We start from the raw sequence: 27,123 nt of genomic DNA, 5'->3' as shown, positions 1-27,123 counted from the left end.
TCACACTGACCAACTTGCTAAGCTGCTAAGGACATGTTTTACTGTGTGTTTTGCATGGGAATGCTGTTTGTATGACTTGGTTTCCGGGGTGGCGTGGAAAGCACGTTCTTCCTTGAAACTCCTGAGCAGCAGCTTTAAATTTGGATGGAGGTTTTATTTCCAGCCATCTTGCATCTCCCCACCCCCACCCCCACTTTTCATGTACAGATACTATGCGCTGAAACATTAATGTTTATACTACCGTATATAGTGCAAAGCTAGATTTCAGTTTTGGACTTCGGGTTTTAATTTTGTAGATGGGGTTTGCTCTTTCTTCCATTGTGGCGTTTCTTTTCTTTTCTTTATTCCATTTATTATCCATTCCTATCTCAACCTTTCCCCATGTAGCTCAGGGTACGGTACTCTGTTCTTTCCTCACGGCACCCCTGTCACAGGGTTGAGAAACAGTGACCCGCTTCATACCTCACATTAAGTTAAAAGCATAGCTTGGCATAAACGTGTAAGCAGACTCCGGAAGACAAAATGGTTGCCACTTAGCTCCTTCCTGGTCCTTTTGCTGCTGTTAACCTATAGTTTGCTTAGGATGTTGTCCAAACCAAGGTTTGTGGTTTAGCTCTCTCGAACAAGCCACCACTTGTTAACTAGGTTTGTCCTGTGGTTTATGCAGGGCCCTTGCAGAGCTGGCCTGGGGTGGGAGTCTTCTTAGAATAAAGTTATAAACTCTAAACAAAAAAGCAACTAGTCCCTGGTGAGGCCCCTGACCAACATAACCGTCTGCATGCATCTGTAATACAGTATATACATATATAATGTTATACTATCTTTTCCCTCCAGAACAGCCCATTGTATTTCAGGAAAGGGGCTATTAGGTTGTTGTTTTAATTTTTATTATGTGTTTTGTAGTGTTATATCTTGATTTTATTCTGTGAACCGCCCTGAGACCACTGGGTATAGGGTGGTATAAAATATAAACAACAACAACAACAACAACAAACAACTACCCTCTGAGGCCTGGGGCTTCTCCAGAAGATTGGGGGGTGAGGGACCATGCAATGTCATGTAACCTGAATATTGAGGGGTCCGGTCCCCTAACGTACAGTGGAACCTCAGTTTATGAACACCTCGGTTTACGAATTTTTGGTTTACGAACGCCGCGGACCCATCTGGAATGGATTAATTCACTTTCCATTACTTTCAATGGGAAAGTTCGCTTCAGTTTATGAACGCTTCAGTTTGTGAACAGACTTCCAGAACCAATTGTGTTCATAAACCGAGGTACCGCTGTAATCTATTTGTGGGGCCAAAACTGCCTCAGCCCCTATGAGTCAGCACCTATGGCCTTGGGCAAGTGTACTCTGATGTTCCCCAACCTCTGCATGAGCCTGGGTTCAGGACTCATGGTTAGTTTGGGAGAGCTAAGCCACGAGTCCTGGGTCGGGCTACATGCAGCAGCAAACTATGGCTTAGCTCAGCGCAAACGCTGCAGCAGAACGACTGGGGAAGACTGACGTGGCTGCGAATTCCTCTCTTGACAGGTACTACTTGAACTGTAGATTGAAAGTTGGGACACACGTCTAAAGCCATTGTGACTATTAGGAAAGTCTGTTGCTGGGACATTTTTATGTTTCTCATTTAAAGCTTTGGAACGTGAAATCCACCTCCCAGTTGCAGCCAGCGCTCCAGACATACATGCAATAACATGGCCTTAGCGCTCTCAGTTCCTACCCTTGAATTGGAGAAAACAGGACTTGTTCTTGCTGCCAGGGACAGATCCCTTGCTTGCTTGAAGGGTGGAAAACGCAAAACCGCATAATTCTATCTTTAAACAGCCGTCCCTTAATATAACCACCAAGCTCGTGTTGTAAGTCTTTTTAAATAACTTAACATTTTAACTTTCTGCAAAATGTGGACTTAATTATAGTTTATAGTGTGATCCCCCCCACCCCCCAGCAAAGGTCCTGTAAGGGAGCATCCCACTTAATTGCCACTGTGCATTTACGCTCAGGGCTTCGGTTTCTTTGCTTGCCCTGTGCCCTGTCATTTTATTTCTTAAAACGCAGCATTGCAGCATTTAAAAAAGCACGTACCGAAATTCATAGTGGGTGTGCCGCTTTCTTGTGGGCACAGAGTAGACTCGAGCCAAAATATTACATCCACGGTAGAGTAAATACCCTCTGACGTGATTAGGCAGGAAAAGGGTCCAAGGGAGGATTCCTTTTGCATTTGTCTGAAAGATTGTGCTGGGTTTGTCGATCGTGGGGGCAATTCTTAGCACATTCAGCTAAGCTGAACATGTGGCGAATCCCTTGTCAGGTTGTTGCCTCATTGTGTGACAGTCAAGGGCAGAATTTGGCAAGAACAGGGGTCGCAAGGCTAGTGCTGGTGCTGACCTTTAAAGCCCTAAACGGCCTCGGCCCAGTATACCTGAAGGAGCGTCTCCATTCCCATCGCTCAGCCCAGACACTGAGGTCCAGCTCTGAGGGCCTTCTCGGTAGTGGTGCCTGCCCTGTGGAATGCCCTCCCTTCAGATTTCAAGGAAATAAACTATCTGACTTTTAGAAGACACCTGAAGGCAACCCTGTTTAGGGAAGTTTTTAATGTTTTATTGTGTTTTTAATATTCTGTTGGGAGCCACCCAGAGTGTCTGGGGAAACCCAGCCAGATGGGCAGGGTATAAATAATTATTATTATTATTATTATTATTATTATTATTATTATTATTATTATTATTAGTGCAGCCCAGTTCCCCTTGTTCACTGTTCCCACATCTCCGCTCACAGCCTCTGGATCAGCAAATTCTATCCAAAATGGGGAAACTGAGCTATGATACCTCCAACGTCTTGAGGAAAGAGAAACAATGGAACTCCCTGCCGCAGGGAAGCCACTGTGGCTAAGAACCTGGCGATTTCTAATGAGGGATTTGATAGCCACCAAGGAAAAAGTAATTGCCGAACTATGCCTCAATGTTCTGGGCGAAGCATGACGAGACTCCATCTCTGTACCGTCATTTCGTGACTGTTCGGCCTCATTATATTTGGGCCCTAAGGACAGAAATCCCTGCTCTAGCCAGAAGTGCAGGCCTGACTCCTTGTCATTTCCAGGTTATAAAATCATCATGCCATGGACCCCTCACAGTTTGTGCCACATGGAGCTTGCGCTTCAGGTGGGCCATCCATGCTTCAGGTATATTTACTACATTGTTGTGGTACCGTCAGTCAACTTGTACCGACCGTCAGGTTATCCCACAGGAAACAACTTTATTATCCTTTCCCCCTCTCCATCATAAAACGCCACTCTCTGAGGACCTGTTACCAACATCCTCCACAATCTATATTAAGAATAAAAGCCATTTAATCTCGCCCCACTATCTTTTCTTCTAAGGCTGATCCTACCGTGTTCAACTTATTAAGGATTTTTTTTAAAAAAAATTGCATCATGGGTTTTAAGTGGTATTTCAGGGAGAGAAAGGTGTACTGCTTTTCTGGCCACTCGGAAAAAAGGGAACATTTTGTTCACTTGCCTGCCAATGTAACACAGCGTCAGTCTATCCCGTTTGTTTTCTAGCTATGACTTAAGTTCCATGCATGATTAATGGTGACAAATGTGCAACAGGCATGATCCATAAATCTGTGTGTACAGTGTCGGGCCGGTTGCTTCATAGGCCTCTTTTTGCCACACATTTCCTGCCTGTGAAGCAAAAGTGCAACGTATGTAGGCAGTCCAGCCGCAGAACCTAGAAACCTTGAAGCACTATGCCACAGGGAAAGCGTTTTGTCGGGGGTTTGACCAATGCTTCCAGTACATTTTTCAGATAAGAATTCTTAGCAAAATTGCACGAAAAGCTGTCGTGCAAGCCACTCCCCTAAAGAACATTCATTTCTACTAATCTTGCTCAGTTTGTGTAATTCTTTTAGAATTGAGACAGTGCTCATGCTTTCCCTCCCCCTCCCCCTTTCATTTTTACAGGTTGTACATACACACAAACCGCACTTCATGGCGCTGCACTGTCAAGAGTTTGGTGGGAAAAACTATGAAGCATCCATGTCTCATGTGGACAAGTTTGTTAAGTAAGTAACGAGAAATGATGGGGTTCCAACCTAGACAATGGCTTGTGCTTTGAAGTCGAAATCCCCCCCCCCTTTTTAAAAGCAAGTTATTTCATGTCTTCTTCAAATTACCACTCCATTCACCACATGTGGATGGCGCTGTGGTCTAAACCACTGAGCCCTCTTGGGCTTGATGATCGGAAGGTCGGTGGCTCGAATCCCTGCGATGGGGTGAGCCCCCGTTGCTCTGTCCCAGCTTCCGCCAACCTAGCAGTTCAAAAGCATGCCAGTGCAAGTAGATAAAAGGAAGGTAGGTGGCGTTTCTATGCGTTCTGCTTTCTGTCACGGTGTTCTGTTGCACCAGAAGCGGTTTAGTCATGTTGGCCACATGACCCTGAAAGCTGTCTGCGGACAAGTCTCGGCTCCCTCGGTCTGAAAGCGAGATGAGCACCGCAACCCTTTAGTCACCTTTGACTGGACTTAACCATCCAGGGTTCCTTTACCTTAACCTTATTAAGCATGTGAGCCTCTAAAAAGCTTTAAAAGAAGAAATTTGTAGCACCGGTTTGGCTTTCAATTATAAGCCATTTCAGTGATTTGGGCAAACGGATCTGCCTCATGCCAGGTAAGAAGTGGCTTGCTTTGGCCTGTTCCAGCAGGACTCTTATGTGGGAAATCTTGTGTGTTTGATTTCATCCAAGTTCTGATTTTGTTTTTAGTGATGTGTAACAGAGAGAGAGAAAGAAGGAAGGTAAACTAGGGAAAGTTTTGTTTTTAATGTTCCGTTAAAAGCGAAACAGGGTTGACTCTTTTTTTTTTTTGCTAGGGTGAATGGATATTTCTCAGGGCTTTCTGCATCTCATAGTATATGACATGGGACACTAGTTCTGGCAGAAATGCATTTTAAAAGATTTCCTGAGCAAAAGTGGCATGTTGTTTAAAGTTCTGTAATAATTGTATATATTGGAGAGTTGCCTCTCAGTTCGTAGACTTGCTTGTGTTGTGTGCATCCTGGTGCAAAGGAAATTACTGACAAGAGTGGTAGAAGTGTCAAGTAGGGAGAATTGGTTTTTATTTTAAAAAACGCAAAAAAGCTCATGCACAGTTTGAAGAATTACCCGACAGAAGGTACCATTTCTTCTGTCACTGAATTTTCAGCCCAGCTGATGAGTAAGGAAGAAAGGTCAGAGGCAGACAGCATAGCAACCTCTATTGTACGTGCTCAGAATGAGGTAAAATTTCAAAATACACAGCTGAAGAAACAATAGTGACTTGCTAATGTTAAGCTTTTGCTAGTTTCTCACCTTTTATAAGCTTTTTTAATTTTAAAAAATGCAATCAGCTTCTGCAAAATGATACTGACATTTCTAAATGTCTGTCTAGAAATCAAGGCTAGATCTAGACACATCAAAGAAGCATTTCAGTTAACCGTGTTGTAAATTTAAACAGAGAAATCTGGTTCCGGATTCAGCGCCAGCGTCGATCGGCGGGGCTTCGTCTCGTCTCCGAGACGGCCCGTCTCTGCTAGGAGTGGGGAGGGCAGCGAGAGCGACGCTGCGCCCCTTAGAACCTCGGGAAGGGCGTCCCGAGGGCAATTTGCTCGGCACAGACCCAATCCGGACTCCCCAACTCTTCGGCTAGCTCTAATAAGAGCTCCGGAGCGAGGAGGGTAGAAGTCGCGGGGGCCATTTTGAGCGGCAACGTTATTCTAGCAGGGAGAAGCTTCAAGCCGAAGGCGGAGAGCGCTGGATTCTTCCGAAAATAAAACGATTGGAAAAGACTGTAAGTAACCTCATGATTTGGATTATTATAAAACAATTTGGATCTGGGAGAGAGGGGAGAAAAGAGGAAGCCACCCCCCCCCCCCACGGCAACAAAAGAGACAGTAAATAGAAACCCGAAGCCATAAACAGAAGATTTACAATTCAAAGGATCCCTCAAAGGCATCAAAGAGAATCTCCCCTTTGATGCAGGGTGAAAAGGGGAGAGAGACTGCGGTTTATGACCCCTGCAATAAGAGGTACAGCCTAAGAAAAAACCTTTCCACTCGGGAGCCGGCAGCCCAGACAACCCAGTGAGTTGTCAGGATTTATAAGTCAAATTTTACTTCACTTTGTATTTCTGGACTTTGTGGAATTTCTTTTTTGGCTTAAGTGTTTGTGAAATGTGAGTTCGAACTTTATTGTCAATAAGACTTGAAGAATGCAGCCAGCTTGTTAAAATGGAGTCGAAAAATAAACTGTGATCATATTCCACCCCACGTGACAAGTTTTGACCTCGGCAGGACTGAAATATGTCAACAAAAAAGTGTTCCCCTGAGTTCCAGCGGTCTGTTTTGACCTTAATGTGGGAAACAAGAATAGAGTTATGTCAAGAGGAGACACGACGGCAAGAGTTACAGGAAAAATTCCAGGAGGTGATGGCGGAATATGATTTTTTAGGAGATGAAGCTTTTGACACTGAAAAAGATGAATGTGAGAATGACAATGATGGGGAAGGAAAAGAAGAAGATGAGGATTGTGATGATTCAACACAAAATGAAGCACACCACGAAAAAAATGATGACTCTACTCTACAAAAAGTTGGATGGAGTGCCCTGCTTTTGAGGGGGGCACGATTGGTATCATTGGAACTCCAGAACGCCCACAGGGAAGAAGGAAAAAATATGCAGAGAAGAGAAGAAATTCAGGGGTCCTGTATGGTGGCCTGGATGACAAAAGACTGTAAACAGGGGGTGGGGTGAAGGGAAAGTGATGTTGTGATTAAGGATGGATTAACAGGTTTATAACTGGTCTGCTGATTTTGGAATTTGCTGGATTGGGGGGGGAAGCCGGCAATCGGGGATGTAAGGTTAAATTGAGAATAGTTATAGTTTTAAAAGTGAATGGATTTTGGAAAATGTGAAAATATGGAGGCTTATAGAGGGAGAAAAAAACAAAAAATTAGGCACGGGAAGAGAAAATGGGAGTTTGATTTCTCAGTGATTTGAATATTAGATGAAAATGTTAACAATTGATTTATAAGTTGTATAAGATGCAAAGGTGTATTTTTATAAAGTAAGAAACTGTTGCAGATGATAAAAAAGGGATGAAAACCGGGGAAGGGGGGGGAGGGGAAGCCCACAAAATATGGTTTTACAACTATGAATGCAAGAAAAAAAATTTGTTTTGTATTGTTTTTTCTTTTTTCTTTTTTCGCCCTTTCTTTTTTTCCCCTTTTTTCCTATTTCTATTTTTCTCTCTTTTTTTTTTTTTTGGTATGACAATAGATGGTTGGATGGATGTCCTCCTGCGTACTGCCCTGGTTTGCTGGAGCTCCCTGGTGGCAGGGGGGGGCTTTGGGGTCAGGGGAGGGGGGGAGGACAGAAACCCAAGCATAAAATGGACCATCTCTGACTGTTCACATACATGGGATACTTCTGTGGCAGGGGAGGACCCATGTGGGTGGGTAGGAAGGAGGTGGAAAAGGGGTTTAAGTATGTACCTTTTTTTTTTTGCCTTTTTGTATTTTGTAAAATTAATAAAAAGTATGTTCAAAAAAAAAAAAAATAAACAGAGAAATCTGGTAGGAAAAAATGTGGCCCCACATCGCCATCTGGTGGCACAGTGTTATATTGCATATACAACGCATAGAAATTTATTTTTCTTTACCAATCTAGCTGAGTCCCTGGTCAATGTCTTTTCATACGCTTACGTAACAATTAACAAAATATATTAAAAATCTTCTGTGGAAAACCTGCATATGTGTTACTTCTTTGTTTTTGACTTATATAGACAAGAGTTTTTATTCAAATACTTGCCCATGTTATATTTACTCCCCCCCTCATATTAATTTTTATGCCTTAAAAAATATACTGTATTACAAACATTGATTATAGAACACATTATTGCTCCACCATTAAGATGTGAGGTAAAGTGCTTACAGTTTTTATTTGTGCTCTAAAGCCCATGGGAAATGGTCAGGCAATTACCTTGTAAGCATTAAAGAATGCAAAAGGGCAAACAAAACGTTGGAGTACTACTACTACTACTACTACTACTACAGTACTACTACTAATTTATTATTTATACCCTGCCCATCTGGCTGGGTTTCCCCAGCCACTCTGAGCGGCTCCCAAAAGAATAAAAAGCACAATAAAACATCAGACATTAAAAACTTCCCTAAACAGGGCTGCCTTCAGGTGCCTTCTAAAAGTCAGATAGTTGTTTATTTCCTTGACATCTGATGGGAGGGCGTTCCACAGGGCGGGCGCCACTACCGAGAAGGCCCTCTGCCTGGTTAGCAAATGCGAGTGTAGGAGCGAAGGCTTTGCTTAGCCTTGCATATTATACTGGTTGACAAATGAGGTCCTGTACAGTTATGCTTTGCTTTGGCAGTTCAACATTGGGCTGCCCAGGTAGAAATTCAGCAAGTTTGACTTTCCCATGCACTTGTTGTGTGCAGGTCGAAGAGCTTCTGCTCCTTTATATTCTGATACCAAATATCTTGATCATGCTGTGGGGTTTTCTCTCCTCTGCCTCCAATTCAGTGTGGATAAACCCTAACCATTTTTTCTTGATGAGCTCACTACTAGTGAGAGCAATCATGAAATATATTTAACTAGGACCTGCAGAACCTTTGTCTGGTGTTCATGTTGCTAATAAGACACTGTTGAAAATCAATAATAACTTTCAGGTTTCAATAATAACTTTCAGGTTTCATTCAGGCTGTGGGGTTCTTTTTTCAGTTGTAGTTCTATGAATAACATAGTATGGAATAGACCGTAGCTCTTGAAAGTAGTGAAATAGTGCCCTCTACTGTCTTGGATCATTGTTGAGTTGCTTGACGGGGTTTTTTTGTGTGTGTTATGTTTTGGAAGGCTGTGTAGGGGGAAAGTCTTCTGTATGGTTTGAAAACGGAACCTGTTTGTTTGGAATGCATTTGCATTTGGTGAATGAGTGCTCTTTGTAGGGTTGAGTTGGTGAAGGTATACAGAACTAAAATAGACCAGGATGTGACAGAATAGAATTTCTTGAAATACTGTATGGCAATTTATTCTCAAAGCTCACTGGTTTTGCTAACTTCAGTTTTTAGCCTTTTGTTTTTGAATTATTATTGTTGCTTTCAGGAATTAGGTATGTAATCTCTTTAGAGCGGGGGGAACATTTACTCATTTGTGGCTTGCTTTTTGCAACTTTCAGAGAACTGTTATCGAGCGATGCAATGAAAGACTACAACAGAGCCCGGGTTTACCTCGATGAGAACTTCAAATCGCAGGAGCAGTTTACGGTAAGGTTCCTTGTGCAGTTATGTATTTGGTTCAAGGTGGCGTGCTGTTACTTGCTTATCCTAAAACGGAGGCTCTTGGGGAGTCATCGCCAATGCTGAAGATGGTGTATTTAGACCACAATTGTAAATGCATTTACCAGTAGTAGGCTCATCTGGATATAGTGGGTCTTAAATTCCAGGTAAACATAAGGATTGCACTTCTCATATCAAAGCAGTTGGCTACCTCTGGCTCGCACATCTAATTAGCCAAGCAGGGGTCTTGATTATGTCTGCGGGGCAGTTTCCCCCAAGTCCCACACCTTATTTAAGGTGGGGGCCAGATAAGGGCAAGGTTGCCTTAAAATGTGCTCCTGGTTGTTCTTTGGCGAATTGGGCTTGTATTTGGAGCCTTTTTGACACTGGGATTGGTTCCACTAGGGATCTCGCCAACCAGAGCTCCGGAGTGCAACTGATTGGAGCTGTCTTCAAGACCCACTTTCAGCAGCAATCCACTGATTGGTGGTGACTTCAAGCCCTGCTGGGATAGACTATGCTTGGCTGATTTGCCGGGACTTCAGACATTGGATCGGGTGTGTCCTTCCTTTCCACCTAAGCTGCACTGCAAAGGGGGGGGAAATGATAGCATGGTGACGTCTGGTAATTTGTACGTGGGCAGCTTCCCCTACCTGCTAAACCTGGGGTGGAGGAACTTGGAATTCGCCCCTGGTGACTAGATCCTGTTCTCTATCCCTGACGTACTGCAAGCGCTGATTCCAGCATTCATTTAGGGTAGAAACCAAACTACACTTCATTTATGTGTAGACTTGGAATGCAGTTACACTTAATTTCATTTCATTAGGTTAAAGTAATACACTTGAAATTAAGTTACACGGTCGCTGCACAACGAGGGAAGCTCATTTGCGCTATTAGATATTGTAGCGGTGCTTCATCCATTTACTCTCTCGCTTTCTCGCTTGCCTTAAAGTGGAAATGTGGGGAACCTGAGGCTCTCCACATGCTGCGGAACCACAGCTCCGATTATCCTTAACCTCTTGTCTCTGCTGGCTGGGGCTGATGGGAACTGGAGACCAACAGCAGCTGCAGAGTCACAGGTTCCCCATCCCTTCCTTAAAAGGTACAGGCCTATCCTTGACCCCCAGTTCTGTTTTTAAAGGACTGTAACAGTCACTGGTCCAGCATTGGCCTAGAGGCAGCTTGCTCCATCCCTTAGGTTGTAGCTGTTTCAGGTGGCAAGGATCCCATAAAGGAGGCCTAAGAGAGACTTGCATTGCTCAGGTAGAAAAGGCATTTTAAGGGAAAGGTTGCAGCTTAGTGGTAGAGCATCTGTTTTGCCTGCAGAGGATCCCAGGTTCAGTCCTTGTCATCTCTAGGTAGGGTGGGGAAAGAGTCCTGCTGGAAACCTTGGAGAGCTACTGCCTGTCTTTGTAGATAATACTGACCTAGACCAATAATCTGACTTGGTATAAGGTTTCTGTTGAATCTATCAAATGAGTAAAAGGCCCACTATTTCCAATTTGTCTGCCATTTTCTTTACAGATCAACTTCTCTGTTCATTGCCATAATTCCTCTTTCTGATCCCCTAATAGAAAAAAAATTAACTGTACCGATCCATTGTTAAGTACATTATCAAATACGGTGGTACCTCGGGTTACGAACTTAATTTGTTCCGGAGGTCTATTCTTAGCCCGAAACCATTCTTAACCTGAGGCGTGCTTTTGCTAATGGGGCCTCCCGCTGCCACCGCACGATTTCTGTCCTTATCCTGGGGCAAAGTTCGCAACCCAAGGTAACTACTTCCAGGTTAGCGGAGTTTGTAACCTGAAGCGTTTTTAACCCGAAGCATTTGTAACCCGAGATACTACTGTATACTCCAAGAATGCCATGCAAATAAAATACCTGGTAGAAGTTTCAGGATATAAAAATAAATAAATCCTGCATTTATTGAGACTTTCCCTTGCCCACTGAAACATAATTCAGTAGGATTTCAGGAAGGGGAAAGCATGTAACATTGGTTATTACCTATTATCATAATCTCTGGGAACGGTAAATGGGAAAATTGAAACCAAGGCCTAGGGCCCACAGTTTTCATGATACAGTTACGGCGCAGTCAACCAACGTTTTCCTGAAAATGTACCAGTTACCGTATTTTTCGTTCCATAGGGCACACTTTTTTCCTCCTAAAAAGTAAGAGGAAATGTCTGTGCATCTTATGGAGCGAATGTGTGGTCCCTGGAGCTGAATTGCCCAGGGGCTAAAGGCAGATTCTGCTTTTTTTTTAAAAAAAGAAAGAGCTAAAGGCTAACAAGAGGGAAAGAGAAAGGAACCCACTCAGCAGCTGATTGCAAGAGATCGGGAGGGAGATAAGAGAGCTAGCTCCCTTCCCGGCCCCTCCCGGCCCCTTGCTTAGGCATCAGTTGTTGTCTGCAGAGGGAGACATGTGACTGGCTGATTAGATTATCTGTCTGGAAGCTATAGAAATAGGTCCCTTTCCTAGAGAAGCTGCAGAACTGTGAGTTGAACCCCATACAAACAGGATTTTTTCCCTTTGCAAGGAAACTTAGCAACTTTGAGCTGATCCTAAAAAATGGAGCTTTCCCCCTTTGCAAAAAAGATGCACAACTCTGAGCTGACCCCACCCTCCAAAACGGGGCTTTCCCCCTTTGCAAAATAAGCTTCCTCAAATATTTAAAGGAGGGGGGCAAAGGCACCTAGGCCTCTAGGAGTTGGCTGCTATGCCTAGGACAATTCAAGAAAGCAAAATATTTTTTTCTTGTTTTCCTCCTCTAAAAACTAGGTGCGTCCTATGGTCAGGTGCGTCCTATGGAGCAAAAAATATGGTGAAGGGGCTTTCCCCTGCCTTCGCACCATTGTTTCCGCTGCATTTTGCCACAATGTTCTCCATGGTTTTCATAACACACTGCTGGTTTTGACAGTGAGGCCAGTGCTGAAGGACAGCAACAAAAGTTATTAAGTGGCCCATTAGACCACCAGCAGTTTTCTGGTGTATCTCCTCATTTTATCAAGTTCGTTGTAGTTCTGACTCTCTCCAAAGTCACTCTGAAACAATCTGATCTCTCCTTATTTTTCCAGTGTTCTCCACCTTAGAAACTTCCACCTTTCTTGAAAATCAAATAAATAAGCCTAATCTTTCACCTTGTTTGCCCTTCCGCCGCAATTTGACTCTCCATTCTTCATTTGACATTCCCTGACTATTTCTGCTTTTGTTGAGAGTTCTGGTCCTCTGAAATGTGCTCTCTTGAGCAAATCAACAACTGATTGTGGATTGATGGTCACAGTGTTTTCTCCACCAAATGAGAGAAGTGGTAGAACCGTACACTGTATTCTAGCAGCAGCAGAGAGAGGGAGGGAGGGAGATTAGATTTACTTTCACTGGCTTAAAAGAAAGTCTCCCCGTGTTATAGCTGTCTTGCTTGAGATGAGAAGACTGGGGTGGTCTCCTTAGTGGTCTTTCTAATCTAGGGGAAATGGTACTTCTGTAGGGAGGGAGCTATGAGCCGACTATAGTGACTGGGTATAATGGTAAGGAGAATGGTAAGGAGTGGTAGGCAGACTGAAGAGAGAACCAGGCAGGTGGCATGTTCAGGGCGTTCAGGAGAATACTTGAAATTGATAACCAAAGGCACACCACTTCAGTTTGGCACGATTGTCACCTTACTTCACTGTTTGCTGCAAGTACAAAACCTCACTGGAGAAGCCAAGCCAAAACCTAAGATAAGCTCCTATAGATCAAAGCTGGCAAGACTTCCCTTGAGCATGTACTCTCAATACCGACCTTATGCATATTTTAATTGAAAACTCTTGATGTTTTCCGAAATTGTAGTTCAAAAACACAACTTTTGTAAATAATTCTGTAATTACTTTTAGTATCTATTTTAAAGAACAACTTTGTTTTGAGATGCTGAGGCTGTTGTTAAAACATGTGCGCTACCTTGAATGTTTATCTCAAAGCAGAGTGAATACTATTTTATTTTAAATGCCCTTGAAAATAAGAGCCAAGGGGGTTAGAATAATGAAGGGAGTATAAAAGTAACACTGGTTTTTGCATTTCCTTTCCTTTCTTCCAGGCTATGTTGTTGTTGTTGTCATTGTTGTTGCTTCAAACATAAAATTGGAAATTTATTGCATTGACTTGCTAAGTCAGCAGCTCATAGAAGATGGTGGCCAGTCACCCAATTAAGAGTGAAATCCTATATTTACCTGGGAGTAAGCCCTACTGAGGGACGCGGGTGGCGCTGTGGGTTAAACCACTCAGCCTAGGGCTTGCCGATCAGAAGTTCAGCGGTTCGAATCCCCGCAATGGAGTGAGCTCCCGTTGCTCGGTCCCAGCTCCTGCTAACCTAGCAGTTCAAAAGCACGTCAAAGTGCAAGTAGATAAATAGGTGTACCGTTCTGGCGGGAAGGTAAACTGTGTTTCCGTGCACTGCTCTGGTTCACCAGAAGGGGCTTAGTCATGCTGGCCACATGCCCCGGAAGCTGTACGCCGGCTCCCTCGGCCAGTAAAGCGAGATGAGCGCCGCAACCCCAGAGTCATCCGCAGAGTCATTCCCCAGAGTCGTCCGCAACTGGTCAGGGGCCCCTTTACCTTTACCTTTTAATTAGTAGGGAAAGAGGTTGAGGATTTTGAGAGCCAGAAAGGGTAATAGCAACATCACTGAAAACATGTGAATATGTTTGCAGCAGATGCTGAAAGTCTTTAAGCTTAAATATGAATGCTCACCCTGTGATCAATACCAGTACCTTGAGCTAATGTGACCTTTTAACAAGGGAATAGTAACTGTGCTTTAATATTGGATAACATTATTAAATAAAGAGCATTATTTTACCTTAAAATTATGTTCTCTTTATTACAAAAATGGTAAAGTTAATTTTTGTTAGATTAATGGTATTTGAGCAATATTTGCCGTCAAGCCTGGCTCAAATAATTGGTCATTAATTGAAAAAGGAAATTGAATTGGATTTATCATGTACATAAATCCTGTGTAAGTTATTAATGGGTCTCAGAAAATATCATTGTGTTCCCAGAAACGAATGGAACAGGCTGCGCGTCTTGTGAGCATATTAAATGTGGCAGTTAAGGAGTTTCGCTAAATATCATGAAATGATTTAGGAAGACTGACATAATTGAATTTAGTACAGAGAGAATCCGAAGACTTGATTAGCTCTGAGGGACCATTTTATCTCTTCTGGAGACTTAAAAGTTCCTTTCCTCTCCCACCCCCACCATTGCACCAGGCAAAATTGCACACAATCACCAGGAGGTGGAGCTGAGGTATTATTTTTACACAAAATTAGCTCCCTAATATACTGGACATAGGAAGATGCAAGGACTAGCTGTTAAATGTGCCTTTTTGTGGAATGTTTGGAGATTGTGCTTAGTGTGTGCTTTATATTACAAGAGGAGTGATCACTTATAAGACCTGAGTGACTCATTATAAATCGCTTCGTATCAGGTCATTGTTTTATGTACATTAGGTGGCTTGTGACATGAAGCAACCCTGGGTCCTTCGTAGAGGTGCTTCCAGGCTATTGCTAATTTCTGGTGGGATTCAGAGCAAATGCTGGTATGTGCAATTATAGTTGATTTGCAGCTTTTGCACAACAAGCCTACTTCCCCCAAATATCATAGTTTTTTTAGGAATGAAATGCACTGGGAATCTTAGCTGCCAAGTATCCCATTTTTCACGGGAGACCCCCAGATTTTAATCCGTTTCCTGCTGTTCTCCCGAATGGAGAAAAATCCCTGAAATCCCCCAGATTTCCTACCTGCCAGGGAGCCTCCATTTTGGGTGCTGCTCTGCCCATGTGTGGGCACCGGAAATAGGGCAGAGCGGCACCAGAAGTCGCTTCTACGCATGCCCGGCGGCCATCCAGTGCTGCTCTGCCCTATTTCCAGTGCCCACACATGGGCAGAGCGGCCCCGGAAGTTGCTTCTATGCAACTTCCGGTGCCGCACCGCTGCTGATCCCGCATTTTTCAGTGGGAGACTTGGCAGGTATGCTGGGAATGCACTTGATTTGGCTTTGCAGCAGCATCTAAGCTCCCTGCAAAGAAAACAGATTGAGCTGAAAGCTCATAAAATAGTCAACGTCATCTATTCTCCCTGCAAACAAATAAACCTGAATGTTCTAAAATAGATCATCTGGAAGCACGCTCCAGGTCACTTTTAAAAATGCAGTTGCCCATCAAATACTGAATTAAAGCTTATAGACTAAGTCACCCATGGCAGGTAAGACTGTCCACCAAATCATCACACCATATGCCCCGTTTTAGGCTTCATTGTATGGCGCAAATGGCCAAACATAGGTATGTGTGAGCAGGTGGACTTGAGAACCTTTGAGCTAAGAGATTTAGAAACTTTTGTAGACTTATTTGGAAAGCTGAGGTAGAGTTAGTCTCTGTGATCTGCAAACCGAGCTGAAGTTCTGCTCTCTCCACGGGCTCATGTTTTGTTTTGGGTTTTCCCCCCACTGGGATGGGTGGTAGAATGCCTTCAACTTTCACCCACCATTCACAGACAACTAATTTTTACCTCCGATTCACCAGCCAATTAATCGTTGGCTCAGATGGGATGACACTTTTCCCAGAGGGAGTGGGAGAGTGCCTTACCCCTTCAACCACTTCCCTGCGGATGCTGCGGCCGTTCAGTTGAAAGTGAAGCTCTCAAATGGGGACCTCTAGTCAATCAAGCACACCGGGCACCTTTCACATGCCCAGATTCCCAGATAAATCTATTAGTCTGTTGCTAAATCTGAGCCTGTGCATGTGGAATGTACATAATAGGGCCCGTCAGACTCTTGTGCTTCTATTTGAATAGCTAGTAGCAAAAGGAGCAATTGAATCAAATGATCTGGTGGGGGGTGGGGAGCACATGAAAAAAATACCATGAACAGGCTACAAGGCCAAGAAACATGAGTTTACCTGTTGCACCCTAGCAGGACTTTAAAGTGAAACATCACAAACATAGCGACACTTTAGCACTATTGTAATGAAGTTTTAAATTTGAATATTGCTAGCTCTCCCAGGAAAGGATCACATTGGCGTTGTTGCTGAAATTATGATGGTGAATGCGATATATTTAAATACCGCTTTTCAAGCCAGAGGTGGTTGCTCTGTATCTCGGGTACTTTAGATACTACAGCGATTGTCTACCAAAACACATTTTTGCCACCTTCTTCCCCATCCATCATTCCTTTCCCCACTCTGTTATTCGTTACCCTTGCTTTGTTGAATAATTGGTTAACTTATTTCTGCCCTCTGGGTATAGATTTTAAAGCTCTTGATACCAGAATGCATGGTATTTAGGGGGGGGGGAGGTTTGCTTCCTTACTATATACCATACCTGGAATCCAAAGAGCTACTTTAGACATGCCCAGGAGCTTTGGCAAACCCAGTGATGATTAATTTGTTTGTCTTTGACCGACAGATTCACCTTGCAAATTGTTGGAAGTGCTGTCACTTTCTTAATATATTTTGTATGTGCAAAATTATACTTCCATGTGAGCTTCCCGTGATGTTGGATGTGGGGCAGGAATTCCAAGAAGCATGAGCTTTATTTCTTTAGGGTGCAGAGCAAGATATGCAATTCTTTCATTCCAACTCTCTATGTACATTGAGCAGTGCCAATAATGCAAGAATTGCACCAGCAAAGTACATAGTGCTTTATAGGTTAACTTAATGAATGAGCTTTTACATTTGCTGCTGTTTGTCCTCTTCATTACAGTTTTGATTAAATGTTTTGTGTTATTTTTAGGTTGTTTTGCTATGTCCCTCTGTCCTGGGACCCTGCGGTGAAGGAGCTATTGTTATCTAAAACTCTAAATTTTGATAGTGGATGGGAGACATTTATTATTATTTGCCAATATCTTTGCAATTTCATTTAATTGTACTAAAAGGAATTTTTAAAGTAAAAAAACAAAAGCATATTTATAAAAAATGATAAGAATGGCAGCAAAGACTTTTCTTAATTTTTGCTGATGCTAGAGGCAAACTGTCTCTTGGGGTTTGTGAGGTGGAATTCTTTCCAGAGCTGTCATTATTATGGAAATGGTTGTATCTTAAATTTTTTTTAAAAAAAATTAGTTTTCAATTACAACAATCCAATTAAAGCCTCATTATAACAATGCCAAATTATAATACCATTAATAATGCCAATCATTCAAAAGTCAAATTATACAATTTAGGTGGCCCCCTGCGTGCTAGAATTGATGGTTAGATGGTTTACTTTATTCCTGCATTCCAAAATCATATCTTTTTACTTCCCTCATATTTGTGCTGTTGCAGAACTTAAAGGATATAGTTTTGTTTTTCAGATTTGAAACTGTCAGATTTTATATAAATTCTTCTTCTTCTTCTTCTTCTTCTTCTTCTTCTTCTTCTTCTTCTTCTTCTTCTTCTTCTTCTTCTTCTTCTTCTTCTTCTTCCTTATCATTATTATTAACCAAGCAACATAGTTAACAGATTCTTTAATGTCTCTGCAACTCTTCCCCCCCCCAAAAAAGTTTCTGAATTTGACTTGCGTGAGCCTCACTTTTTATCTTTCTATAGTGACAACTACAACTTCAGCATAAGATACTGAAATAGATGTGTTTAGCTAATGTAGAAAATAAAAAACAAATCATTTCTGTGAATAAAAGGAAAAGACCAAGAACTGCCTTGCCTTGGCTTGCATTAAGTGTAGAATGCAGATATATTGAATTAGCATATTGAACTGATCCCCGAAACAGGTTTTATAATGTATTAAACTGACAAAGTGTTAATAAAGGATAAATGGGAATACAGATTTAGATGACTCAATTAAAATGTATCAATTGATTTATAGTCACTTTTCTTTCTTCCCCCTCCCCTCTCTTGCCCCCCACCCAATCCACTTGTACTACACTGCCTCATTATATTCTGAAGCTAGCTTTGCTGGGATAGAAGAAGGATGTAAAACTTAGTGATGGTTCATGGGTCTTTCCGATTTTATTCAAGTACATCCGTTTTGATGAATTAATTAAACAAAATAATTTTAACTGGATTTGGGGGGGGGAAGCAATTAATTGTGACTGTTGTGAATTTTGTTGTGTTATTATCTTCCTTAGGGGTGGATCGTGTAAAAGCGCTGTTTTGAAGAATGACTTTAAAGGGTAGCGTTCCCCCCCCAAACAAGAGTGGGTTGATGGAAGCAACTAAACCCTGTTACCTCTTCAGCTTCCTCTTCCTCTTCTCCCCCTGACCACTCGTCGTCCCACCACCATCCCCCTGGCTCTGAGTCTTCTTTCCTTGGGGCTTCCCTTGGGGGTTCCCCAGTTGGCGCCTCCCACCGCTCCTCTGCACCCAGCCAATCCATGACCACCCCACCAACTAATCCCGCCTCATTTTGATTCCCCAAGCCAAGTGCCCCCGCCCTTGTCCCAAAAGCCCAGTTTGGTTTGCCCCATTCAGCAAACAAAAGTGGGTCTCTTTGGGGACACCTGGAGCGGAGGTGCTGGAGAGAAGACAAGGCTTACAAGAGGGGTTCATTGTAACCTGCCTCCCTTTTTTGAAATGACAATGAATAGCTGCCTCACCCTCCTCCTTGAAGTTTAGGGAGAGCCTCTGCTGTGTCCAGGCCAGGGGGGGACCATCGCAGAGGGTGTCTGCCTCCCTCCTGGCTCCTTGAAGACCAGAGGGCACTCGCTGGAGGAGGAAAGAGCTAGGAAAGAAAGCCAGTTCAGCCAAGGATCCATCGAATCAAAATCCAGCGGAAACAGAGTCAATCACTGCAGCTTCTCCAAGCCTCTTATTTCATGACTTCCCTCCATGCTCTTCCAGAGCACAGAGAAGTGCAGTGTTCACCTGACTAAGCGAAAGGTATTTTGAAAGTAATAGAAAATCCCATTGCGCTTTTAGAGGAAAATTTAGTAACCAGATTAAGCAGTGTGGGTTCAGCGAGGGAACTGTTTGCTACGGTCTCCGACTCTGTTGACTTACACAATGTCCATTGATTTCAGTGAGGCTGGCGCACAACAACTAATGGCATTTTTAAAGTTTGTGAATGTGGCTTGGCAGTGATTAAAGTAGGAGCCAGAGCCTTTTGAAAGGCATATATTATGCTGGATGAAGTGCTTTGCTTGGAACAGAGCTGTCTCTCAAAACTCTTGTCAGATGGTAAAATCTGAAAATAATTGCTCGCAAAATAATGAAATGCTGTGTGAAGAAACTTGCTAATGCATTTGCTTGTAGACATTCAGCTAATTCATAAATAAGAACATCGTGACTCGCTGGAGTAATAGCATGAATACTATTTAGTAATATGAACTAATGGGCATATTGGAGCTTGTGAATATTACATTTGCTATAATGAAGTATTGATGGCAGAAAAGAAAGCAATACTTCATTCTGAAAACTCCTTTTTATATTGGTATCATGAGATGTTCTGAAGCTGCAGCATCTTCTCCTGCATGGTTTTTTAATAGAAACCTCAACACTTTTGCATGCTTTCAAAACGCCTGATTTTTAAATTAACTTGATTGATGAATAAGTATCCTAAATACTGGGCAAGCTTCCTATTATATTGTAGATTGCTTAATTAGAATTTGACATGGCAGACATTAATTAATGAAGTTTATTTATAGGTTTATTTGCATAGATTAAAAGCCTATTGCAGTTCTGAATCCCGAGACACACAAAAAATACCATGTTGTTCAGAAATAACACTTGGAGAACACATTCCAGAGGGTTAGTGGCTGCTAATCTACAGGAAAATTAACTGCCAGTTCAATCCTATGCAAGCCTACTCGGAAGCAAGATTCATTCATTTTTATGGGATTTACTCTCAGGCATGTATTTTAGGATTGCAGCTTAACTTTGATGGCACCTGAAACATAAGAAATGTATGATGGCACAAGCTTTTGGGAAGCCAAAGCCACTTCAGCCGCCAGTAAAACAGCATTCATAAAAATATACATGAAACAAACTATAATATTGGATTGCAGACACTGAATGCTTGTCCAAGAGAAGAGCTGAAAAACAACCATATGCATTCTCTTCCTACAGTGAATTTCCCCTTAACTTTAGTTATGATGTCAACAGTGTCTTTAACCATAGTTAATGCCAACCATGTCTTCTGCTTATCTAGAATTTGAAAATAAGGCTTGAAATAGATTAATAAGTCCTGGTTATCAATGACTTTCACCAGAGCTGTTAACTACCGTACGTTTCTTCATAGCTATGGTCATTAGGCTTCTTCAGACTTTATTAGCAGATCCTTATTACCCTATATTCAAGCAAGCATCCCGATCATCTAGCGCAAATGCATTTTTTCCTGGCAGCAAAGAACATTCAAAAGACAGTAATATAAAAGAGAAAGGGCCAGCTGTTAAAACCAGTGATAAAACACTGTTTGACTCATGAAACAAAAGCCTGCCAGAATATGAAGAATTAGTGGAGAGCAGTGGGGAAGAGGACCAGTTGTACAAGGTGTGTCATATTTTAGGAGCAGCCACTAAGAAGGCCATATCACTTGTCCCTTTCAACTGTACGTCTGTAATAGGTGGGACACAATTGAGTGCTTCTCCATCAGATCTTAACAAATAGGCAGAATGATATGGGAGAAAGAGGTCTTTAAAGTATCATGGGTCTAAAGAGGATCTCCATTACTTCAATTAGACATTAGACAGTACAACCATGGTTTGAGAGCTTCTGGCTTCATTGCACAGCCCTACAGAGAAGCCCGCCAGCATGTCAAACCTTTTTCACTTGTGTCATCCTTGATATTTAGTATGGTGGCATAATATAAATCCTGGGCTCCATGTCATACATTAAACCAGGAGTTTTTTGGATTATATTTAACATAGCAGCAGTGCTATGTTACATAGGTACCCCAACATCCAGGAGCAGAAGAAACAATTGGGTGGTAGTCTGTGTTGGACTTGGTTGATCATACAGTTTAAAGGCTTTCCCTATTTATGCTGTACACCAGTGCCTAAATCACCCAAGAAGCCAAGGAAGGATTTTCAAGGCAGGATCCTGCTGCTGTACATAATAATCAGGGGTGGTTATCTTGTGGTTTTCTAGACATTGCTGGACTTCATATCATATCATCCCTGACCTTTAGTCATGCTGGCAAGGGGCTGATCGGAGTTTGTTGCTAGAAAATCTGGAGGCCCCTAAGTTAGCCACCCCTGCTGTATATAACTATGTCTATGAGTATTGAAATGCAGTTTGTTTTAAACTGTTTTTAATATTGTATTTTAAATTCTTTTGACATTCTATGGCACCTTAGAGTGAAGGACGGGTAATAAATCCTAATAATAATAATAATAATAATAATAATAATAATAATAGTGATGCAATTTGAGTGTGGTATGGAAGAACTATTTATCATCTATTAAAAAACCCAAAAACTGTTTACATCAATATCTTCTTCAGTTTACATGACAGTAAAAAGTTCTGTTTACCATCATCAACTAATGCCTTGCATGATATTCCATGCCAGACCACAAAACTTTGTAAAAGAGGGGAAAGAGAAAGGAAAGTACCTTCTGTCCAGTTTTATTGAATGGACAAGATAATTTCTTGGCGTCTAATGGTAGTATTAAAATGTCAGAAATACTTATTTGTTCTGTTGTTCGGTTTAACAATGGTTGCAATGTACAGTGGTACCTTGGGTTACAGATGCCTCAGGTTACAGACTCCACTAACCCAGAAATAGTACCTTGGGTTAAGATCTTTGCTTCAGGACGAGAACGGAAATTTTGCGGCGGCGGCAGCAGGAGGCCCTATTAGCTAAAGTGGTGCCTTAGGTTAAGAATGGACCTCCAGAATGAATTAAGTTCTTAACCAAAGGTACCACTGTACAAACCCGAGCCAGACTTCTTTTGACACTGGGGAAATGTTTCTACTTAGTTGTAGAGGGCTTTCCAAGTGTCTATTGATCAGTGTTCTCCAACAGCACAGAAATAATGTGTCTAATTTAACTGGCCACATGGAGGAGTATAGGAAAAGCATTACTTATCCCCTGAAAGGCTTAGAACATCAATAGGAGGACATAACATTAATGACTTTCCTATACTCCAGCCTCAAAAATGGCTAAATGAGGAAGAAATTACGCATTTATTTTCCTATAATTCCACCAGTTGTCTTGTTTTACTGCAACACTAAGACATTAAGAGTGAAATGTCACACCAGGACTTCTTTCCTGACAATCTGCCTGATGTGCAAACTGTGCAGCTTTCCTCTTTCCCCACCCAAACAGAAGCCTAAAAACGGTAGAAAGGTCCCAAAGAGCTGTTCTACTTGAACCCAAATGAGGAGTCATCCCAGCTTAGTACTGATTGGCCTTGACTGGCAGTGGCCTTAAACTCATCTTTGCAGATGGCTTTTCCCAGATTAGCTTCTAGATATCTTTATCACACAAATGCCAGCTATGATCTGCGCTCTGTGCATACTAAGCATGGACTGTGCCACAGAGGGTCGAATGGACCTGATGCGAATCGCATGGGGTTACTGCTGAAATCCTCCTCTCCCAGTCTGGCTTCCCCTCATACCCAAAGGATGCTTTTGGAGGCAGAATGTCACGTGGGGACAGTCGGGCAATCCAGCTTGGGAGTCATGGCTTAACCATGAAGTTAGTTATTAATTCTGTGCTAAGGTAAAGGTAAAGGGACCCCTCACCATTAGGTCCAGTCCTGACCGACTCTGGGGTTGCGCGCTCATCTCGCATTATTGGCCGAGGGAGCCGGCGTACAGCTTCCAGGTCATGTGGCCAGCATGACAAAGCCCCTTCTGGTGAACCAGAGCAGCACATGGAAACGCCGTTTACCTTCCCGCTGAAGCGGTTCCTATTTATCTACTTGCATTTTGACGTGCTTTCGAACTGCTAGGTTGGCAGGAGCTGGGACCAAGCAACGGGAGCTCACCCCGTCACAGGGATTCGAACCGCCAACCTTCTGATCAGCAAGCCCTAGGCTCAGTGGTTTAACCACAGCGCCACCTGGGTCTGTGCTATGAAAATAAATAAAAACAGTATTAAAAAAACACCTAGCCCTTCCACTGGTTTGTTAAACACTGAAAGCAAAAGGGACAGCAAAGGATTGCGACATAGAATATTATTTAAATATCATCAGTCTGGAGTGAGTTATATTGTGCCTGACCAACTATATGTTTGTCTTTAAAACGTGCCCTGGTACATGTTAGATCTAATGTTGTTGGACTTCCCCAGTTGTCTGTGTGAAACTCCATACACATAGCATTGGATGTTTTGATGGCTATGATTTTTGGGAACCATTACTATTTACCTTTTCATTGCGCAAAACCCTGTCACCTTATGCTGCTACCAAAGTGTTGGGCTACATACACTGGTTGTCTTCATATCCGAAAATGTATATATGAAAAGCTCTTCTCTGATCAGATTGCATCCTTCCATCCATTTTTATAAATTTATTTTATAATTTTTTTAAAAAAAAATCACACGTAAAATTAAAATCACACCACAGCATTAAACATGCAAAAACTATGAAAACAGAAATGGGAGTGAGCTCTTTAAACCACAGACTCAGTCATAAGCTGCTTTCCAGAATAAAAGTGCTATCTGAAAATAGGGAAAGGCAACTTGGACATGCTGGAGAGTGAAATCCACAAGGCCTCTTCTCTTCCGCGAGGGGAGGGGTTGCGAGCGGGACTCGCTTTGCAGGGGGGCATGGTTGGTCCCCCTGCATCACTAGGAGATGTGGGCCCGCATCATGCCCTCAGCCAGCCAATCCGGCTAGCTGAGGGGCGTGGTTTTGCTGCATTTAAAGCGGCCCCGGGCCCCAGGCTCAGCCTGTTTGTTCCTGCACTCACACTGTAGTGCCACCACCAATAATGCCCTGTGGTGTTAAGGCTCAGGCAAGTTACATATGAGTGTAGAGAGAGGCTGTCCTTGAGGTAGCCTGGTCCCTGCATATTGTTCCAGCAGAATATTTAAATGGTTCTTATAATTGCCCACATGCTAATTTTTAAATTAAACTAGTGACTTTGTAGAGGAAAAGAAACTGGGCATTATTTTTTTACTGTCTAAAAGAGTCAACTTCGTGTCTCCTTATTCCAGGGGAAGACAAAATTCTTAGTTCATGCTAACCTTGTGTTTCTCCATGATATCCCCTGATGCTTTGTTAATTTTTGTCTTGGCAGTTCTGTGCGCCTAAATCCCACACTGAGATACAAATGCACGGATGCTGCGGCTGTAAGGTTATACGAATGTCTTCTTTTGACACTTCACTTTTCAAAGTGAGCTACAGTCTAATCCCTTAGTTAATATGGTGCATGAAAACAGATGATACACTGATGGGTTTTATATATGTATGGGGATTTTAAAACTGTGATAGAAACAAAATCCAGAGATAATAAGAATTATAAAGTTTTGCGACCCTACGAACACAATTTTATGTTGAGTATCTCATAAAAGCAATTTTTAAAAAATCCTACTTTATATGAAAATAGGAATCGTGAAAAAAATTATATATTTTACTAAAAAGACCCACTGAGAGTAGTGGTTTTGGGTGTCTCAGTTTCTGGATTAGCAGTTTAAATAATCCCAAGGAGACTTGAGAAAGCTTTCTAAAAATAAAGTCCCTTCAACATGCCTTTTATTACTGAACAACTGAGATATCTGTGGTCACCTTTGAAAAATCCGAGGGAAAAGTTGTGCATCATGAAATTGTTGTGAGCATGTGGAATTTTGTAAGGAATATAGACACATATTAACATATGGTATATAAACACACACATATATAAAAAGCTTTGTAACAGCTGCATATGAACATTTCCGGATCGATTTGCAATACAAAAAAGTGGCTAACACACAAACACTTGTATTCTTTCCCATTACAGTCTATCTCTAGTTTTCTTTCCTCCAGATAACGCATTATGCTTTGTAACAAAAGCTGTACTATAAATGTTGAAATAGCATGTTAAAAACAAAACATGAAAATATGAGATGAGCAACTCAACCATCGAACCAATAACACAGCATATTATGAATCCAAATTGTCAAAAAGTTCACTTGACTAATTTAAACACTGAATATGTCGAGTTGGTTTTTCTTTTGCTCTGTTTTGTAAATGTGTGTTCTTTTTGTATTTTTATGATGTGATATGCTTAGCAAACAATAACTTGAGTGCAGCATATTAACAAACTGGTTTGGTTTAGTACGGAATTAGGAGGCGCATATATACCCCAGAGGTATAAAACACATTTATACTCAAAGGCTGTGAGTTAGAATTGTACAGATAGTGTAATTTGGAACAAAAACTCTTCAGAACTGGAATTCGTGCTTTTCACTGACGCAGGAATATTTATCTGCGTTCTGCCGGTATATAATACTGCACTGAGGGCCAAGGACGGTATTCCTGTCTGAATACACTAACTTGGAAAATGGAGATGTTTTCATATGATTCCTCCTGTCTGCGCTAAGTATTAGTCTGCCTGAAGAGGAAGAAAAAGTTAAAGGTAGAAACTCAGAGGCTTGAAAGAAACTCAGGTCATTGAAAGTGAGCAGGCCACCGTTCTGTATTTGCATGCAATTACTGTGCTGAACTGATAGCTCAAAGGAAACATTGTGAAGGGTCCCATAATGGTTATTTATTATCTGCAGTGATGCTCAGATGTAGTTATAATTTTGAGTGTTTGTTGATTGTGTATGCTAAGTTTTGCAACATTCAGAACAAGTCTGAGGAAAGTGTTAAACTTACTTCGGCAGTAGTTTGGTTGGAATCAGTGGGACTTGCTTTTGTGCTTAGCAAAGAGGCAGCTAGGGGGCTCCCTGAATCTGCAAGCAAGACAAATGACAAAGAATAGTTTAAACTTGGTGTAGTAGCTCTCTGGGTAGCAATTCTGAAGCAAAAATATAATCACAGTTTTGTATTGTTGGGGATGTGTTCTGTTTATTATTTGCCTAATTGCCGCCATAGATCCCAGGATATAAAACCATTCAGGGAAATTGTTCAGAACCTACCTCAGCATAATGTTTTGTAGTTTTAGCACACCCACTTTAAAGGCCAAAATGGATACATCTTTGGATTTAAGGTGCACATTTTCCTAAAATGCAGTTTGCAGCTAAAAGTTCAGGATTACGGGAGGTGTTTAACCCTTGTCCTCTTGAAGAAAATCACTTCTTCGAAGCTGCTATTTGCATTGAGGGAAAATTGACATTTGACATCATTAGCTTGCCTCCAAGTCCTATTCAGAGAAGGCCTACTGAAATTAATAACCCTAAGTTAGCCATTCCCATTAACTTTAAGGGGTTTACTCTGAGTAGGAGCAGCATTGAACACAATCCACCCATTATCACCCAGCCCTAGTGGATGCTATTTGCAACTTCAAATCTAGAAGATAAATGCAAAGATGCTTTTAATGTATAGTTTGGCCGCCTAAGCACCAAGGATGAAGTGGATATATTGTAGTGCAAATGAGCTCTATTTGCCATGCAAACTGGGCAATGCGAACAAATGTCATCAGGCACATGGTGAAAAGTTTGACTGGCTTCTTGTCTGTTTTAGGATGTATATATTGAAAGAGCAGTGTCAATATCCATGGAAGCAACCTCAGAGTGAATAGGAAGTGGAAGCAGGAAAAACATTTAGTACCAGCACGATGTGCATTCCCCTTTTAAGCATAATTACGCTTAACAATGGTTTAAGGTAGCACGCAAACCTTAGACGGCACTGAACTGCACCTTCACCTTCAAACCAACCATTTAGTTTCACTATGGTTTAAAGTGATGTGCAATTTAAAGCTGTTACCATGCACCAGCACATTGCACATTCACATTTAAACCATGGTTAAGTTT

At 42.0% G+C, this 27,123-nt stretch overlaps 1 protein-coding gene across 5 annotated transcripts in view; it reads left to right on the top strand.

Moving 5' to 3' along the window:
* Positions 1 to 27,123, top strand: part of INPP5A (inositol polyphosphate-5-phosphatase A) — a 235,040-nt gene that overhangs the window by 63,192 nt on the left and 144,725 nt on the right. For all 5 annotated transcript variants that reach the window (XM_035137835.3, XM_088670395.1, XM_088670393.1 and 2 more), the window contains 2 exons: positions 3,967 to 4,067; positions 9,227 to 9,314. In XM_035137835.3, coding sequence (XP_034993726.1) covers positions 3,967 to 4,067; positions 9,227 to 9,314 — 189 coding nt within the window. The remainder of the gene's footprint in view (positions 1 to 3,966; positions 4,068 to 9,226; positions 9,315 to 27,123) is intronic.

This window comes from Zootoca vivipara, chromosome 5, assembly GCF_965207765.1.
Source record: "Zootoca vivipara chromosome 5, rZooViv2.hap1.1, whole genome shotgun sequence".
NCBI lineage: Eukaryota > Metazoa > Chordata > Lepidosauria > Squamata > Lacertidae > Zootoca > Zootoca vivipara.
This window is presented reverse-complemented; position numbering and strand designations above follow the sequence as displayed.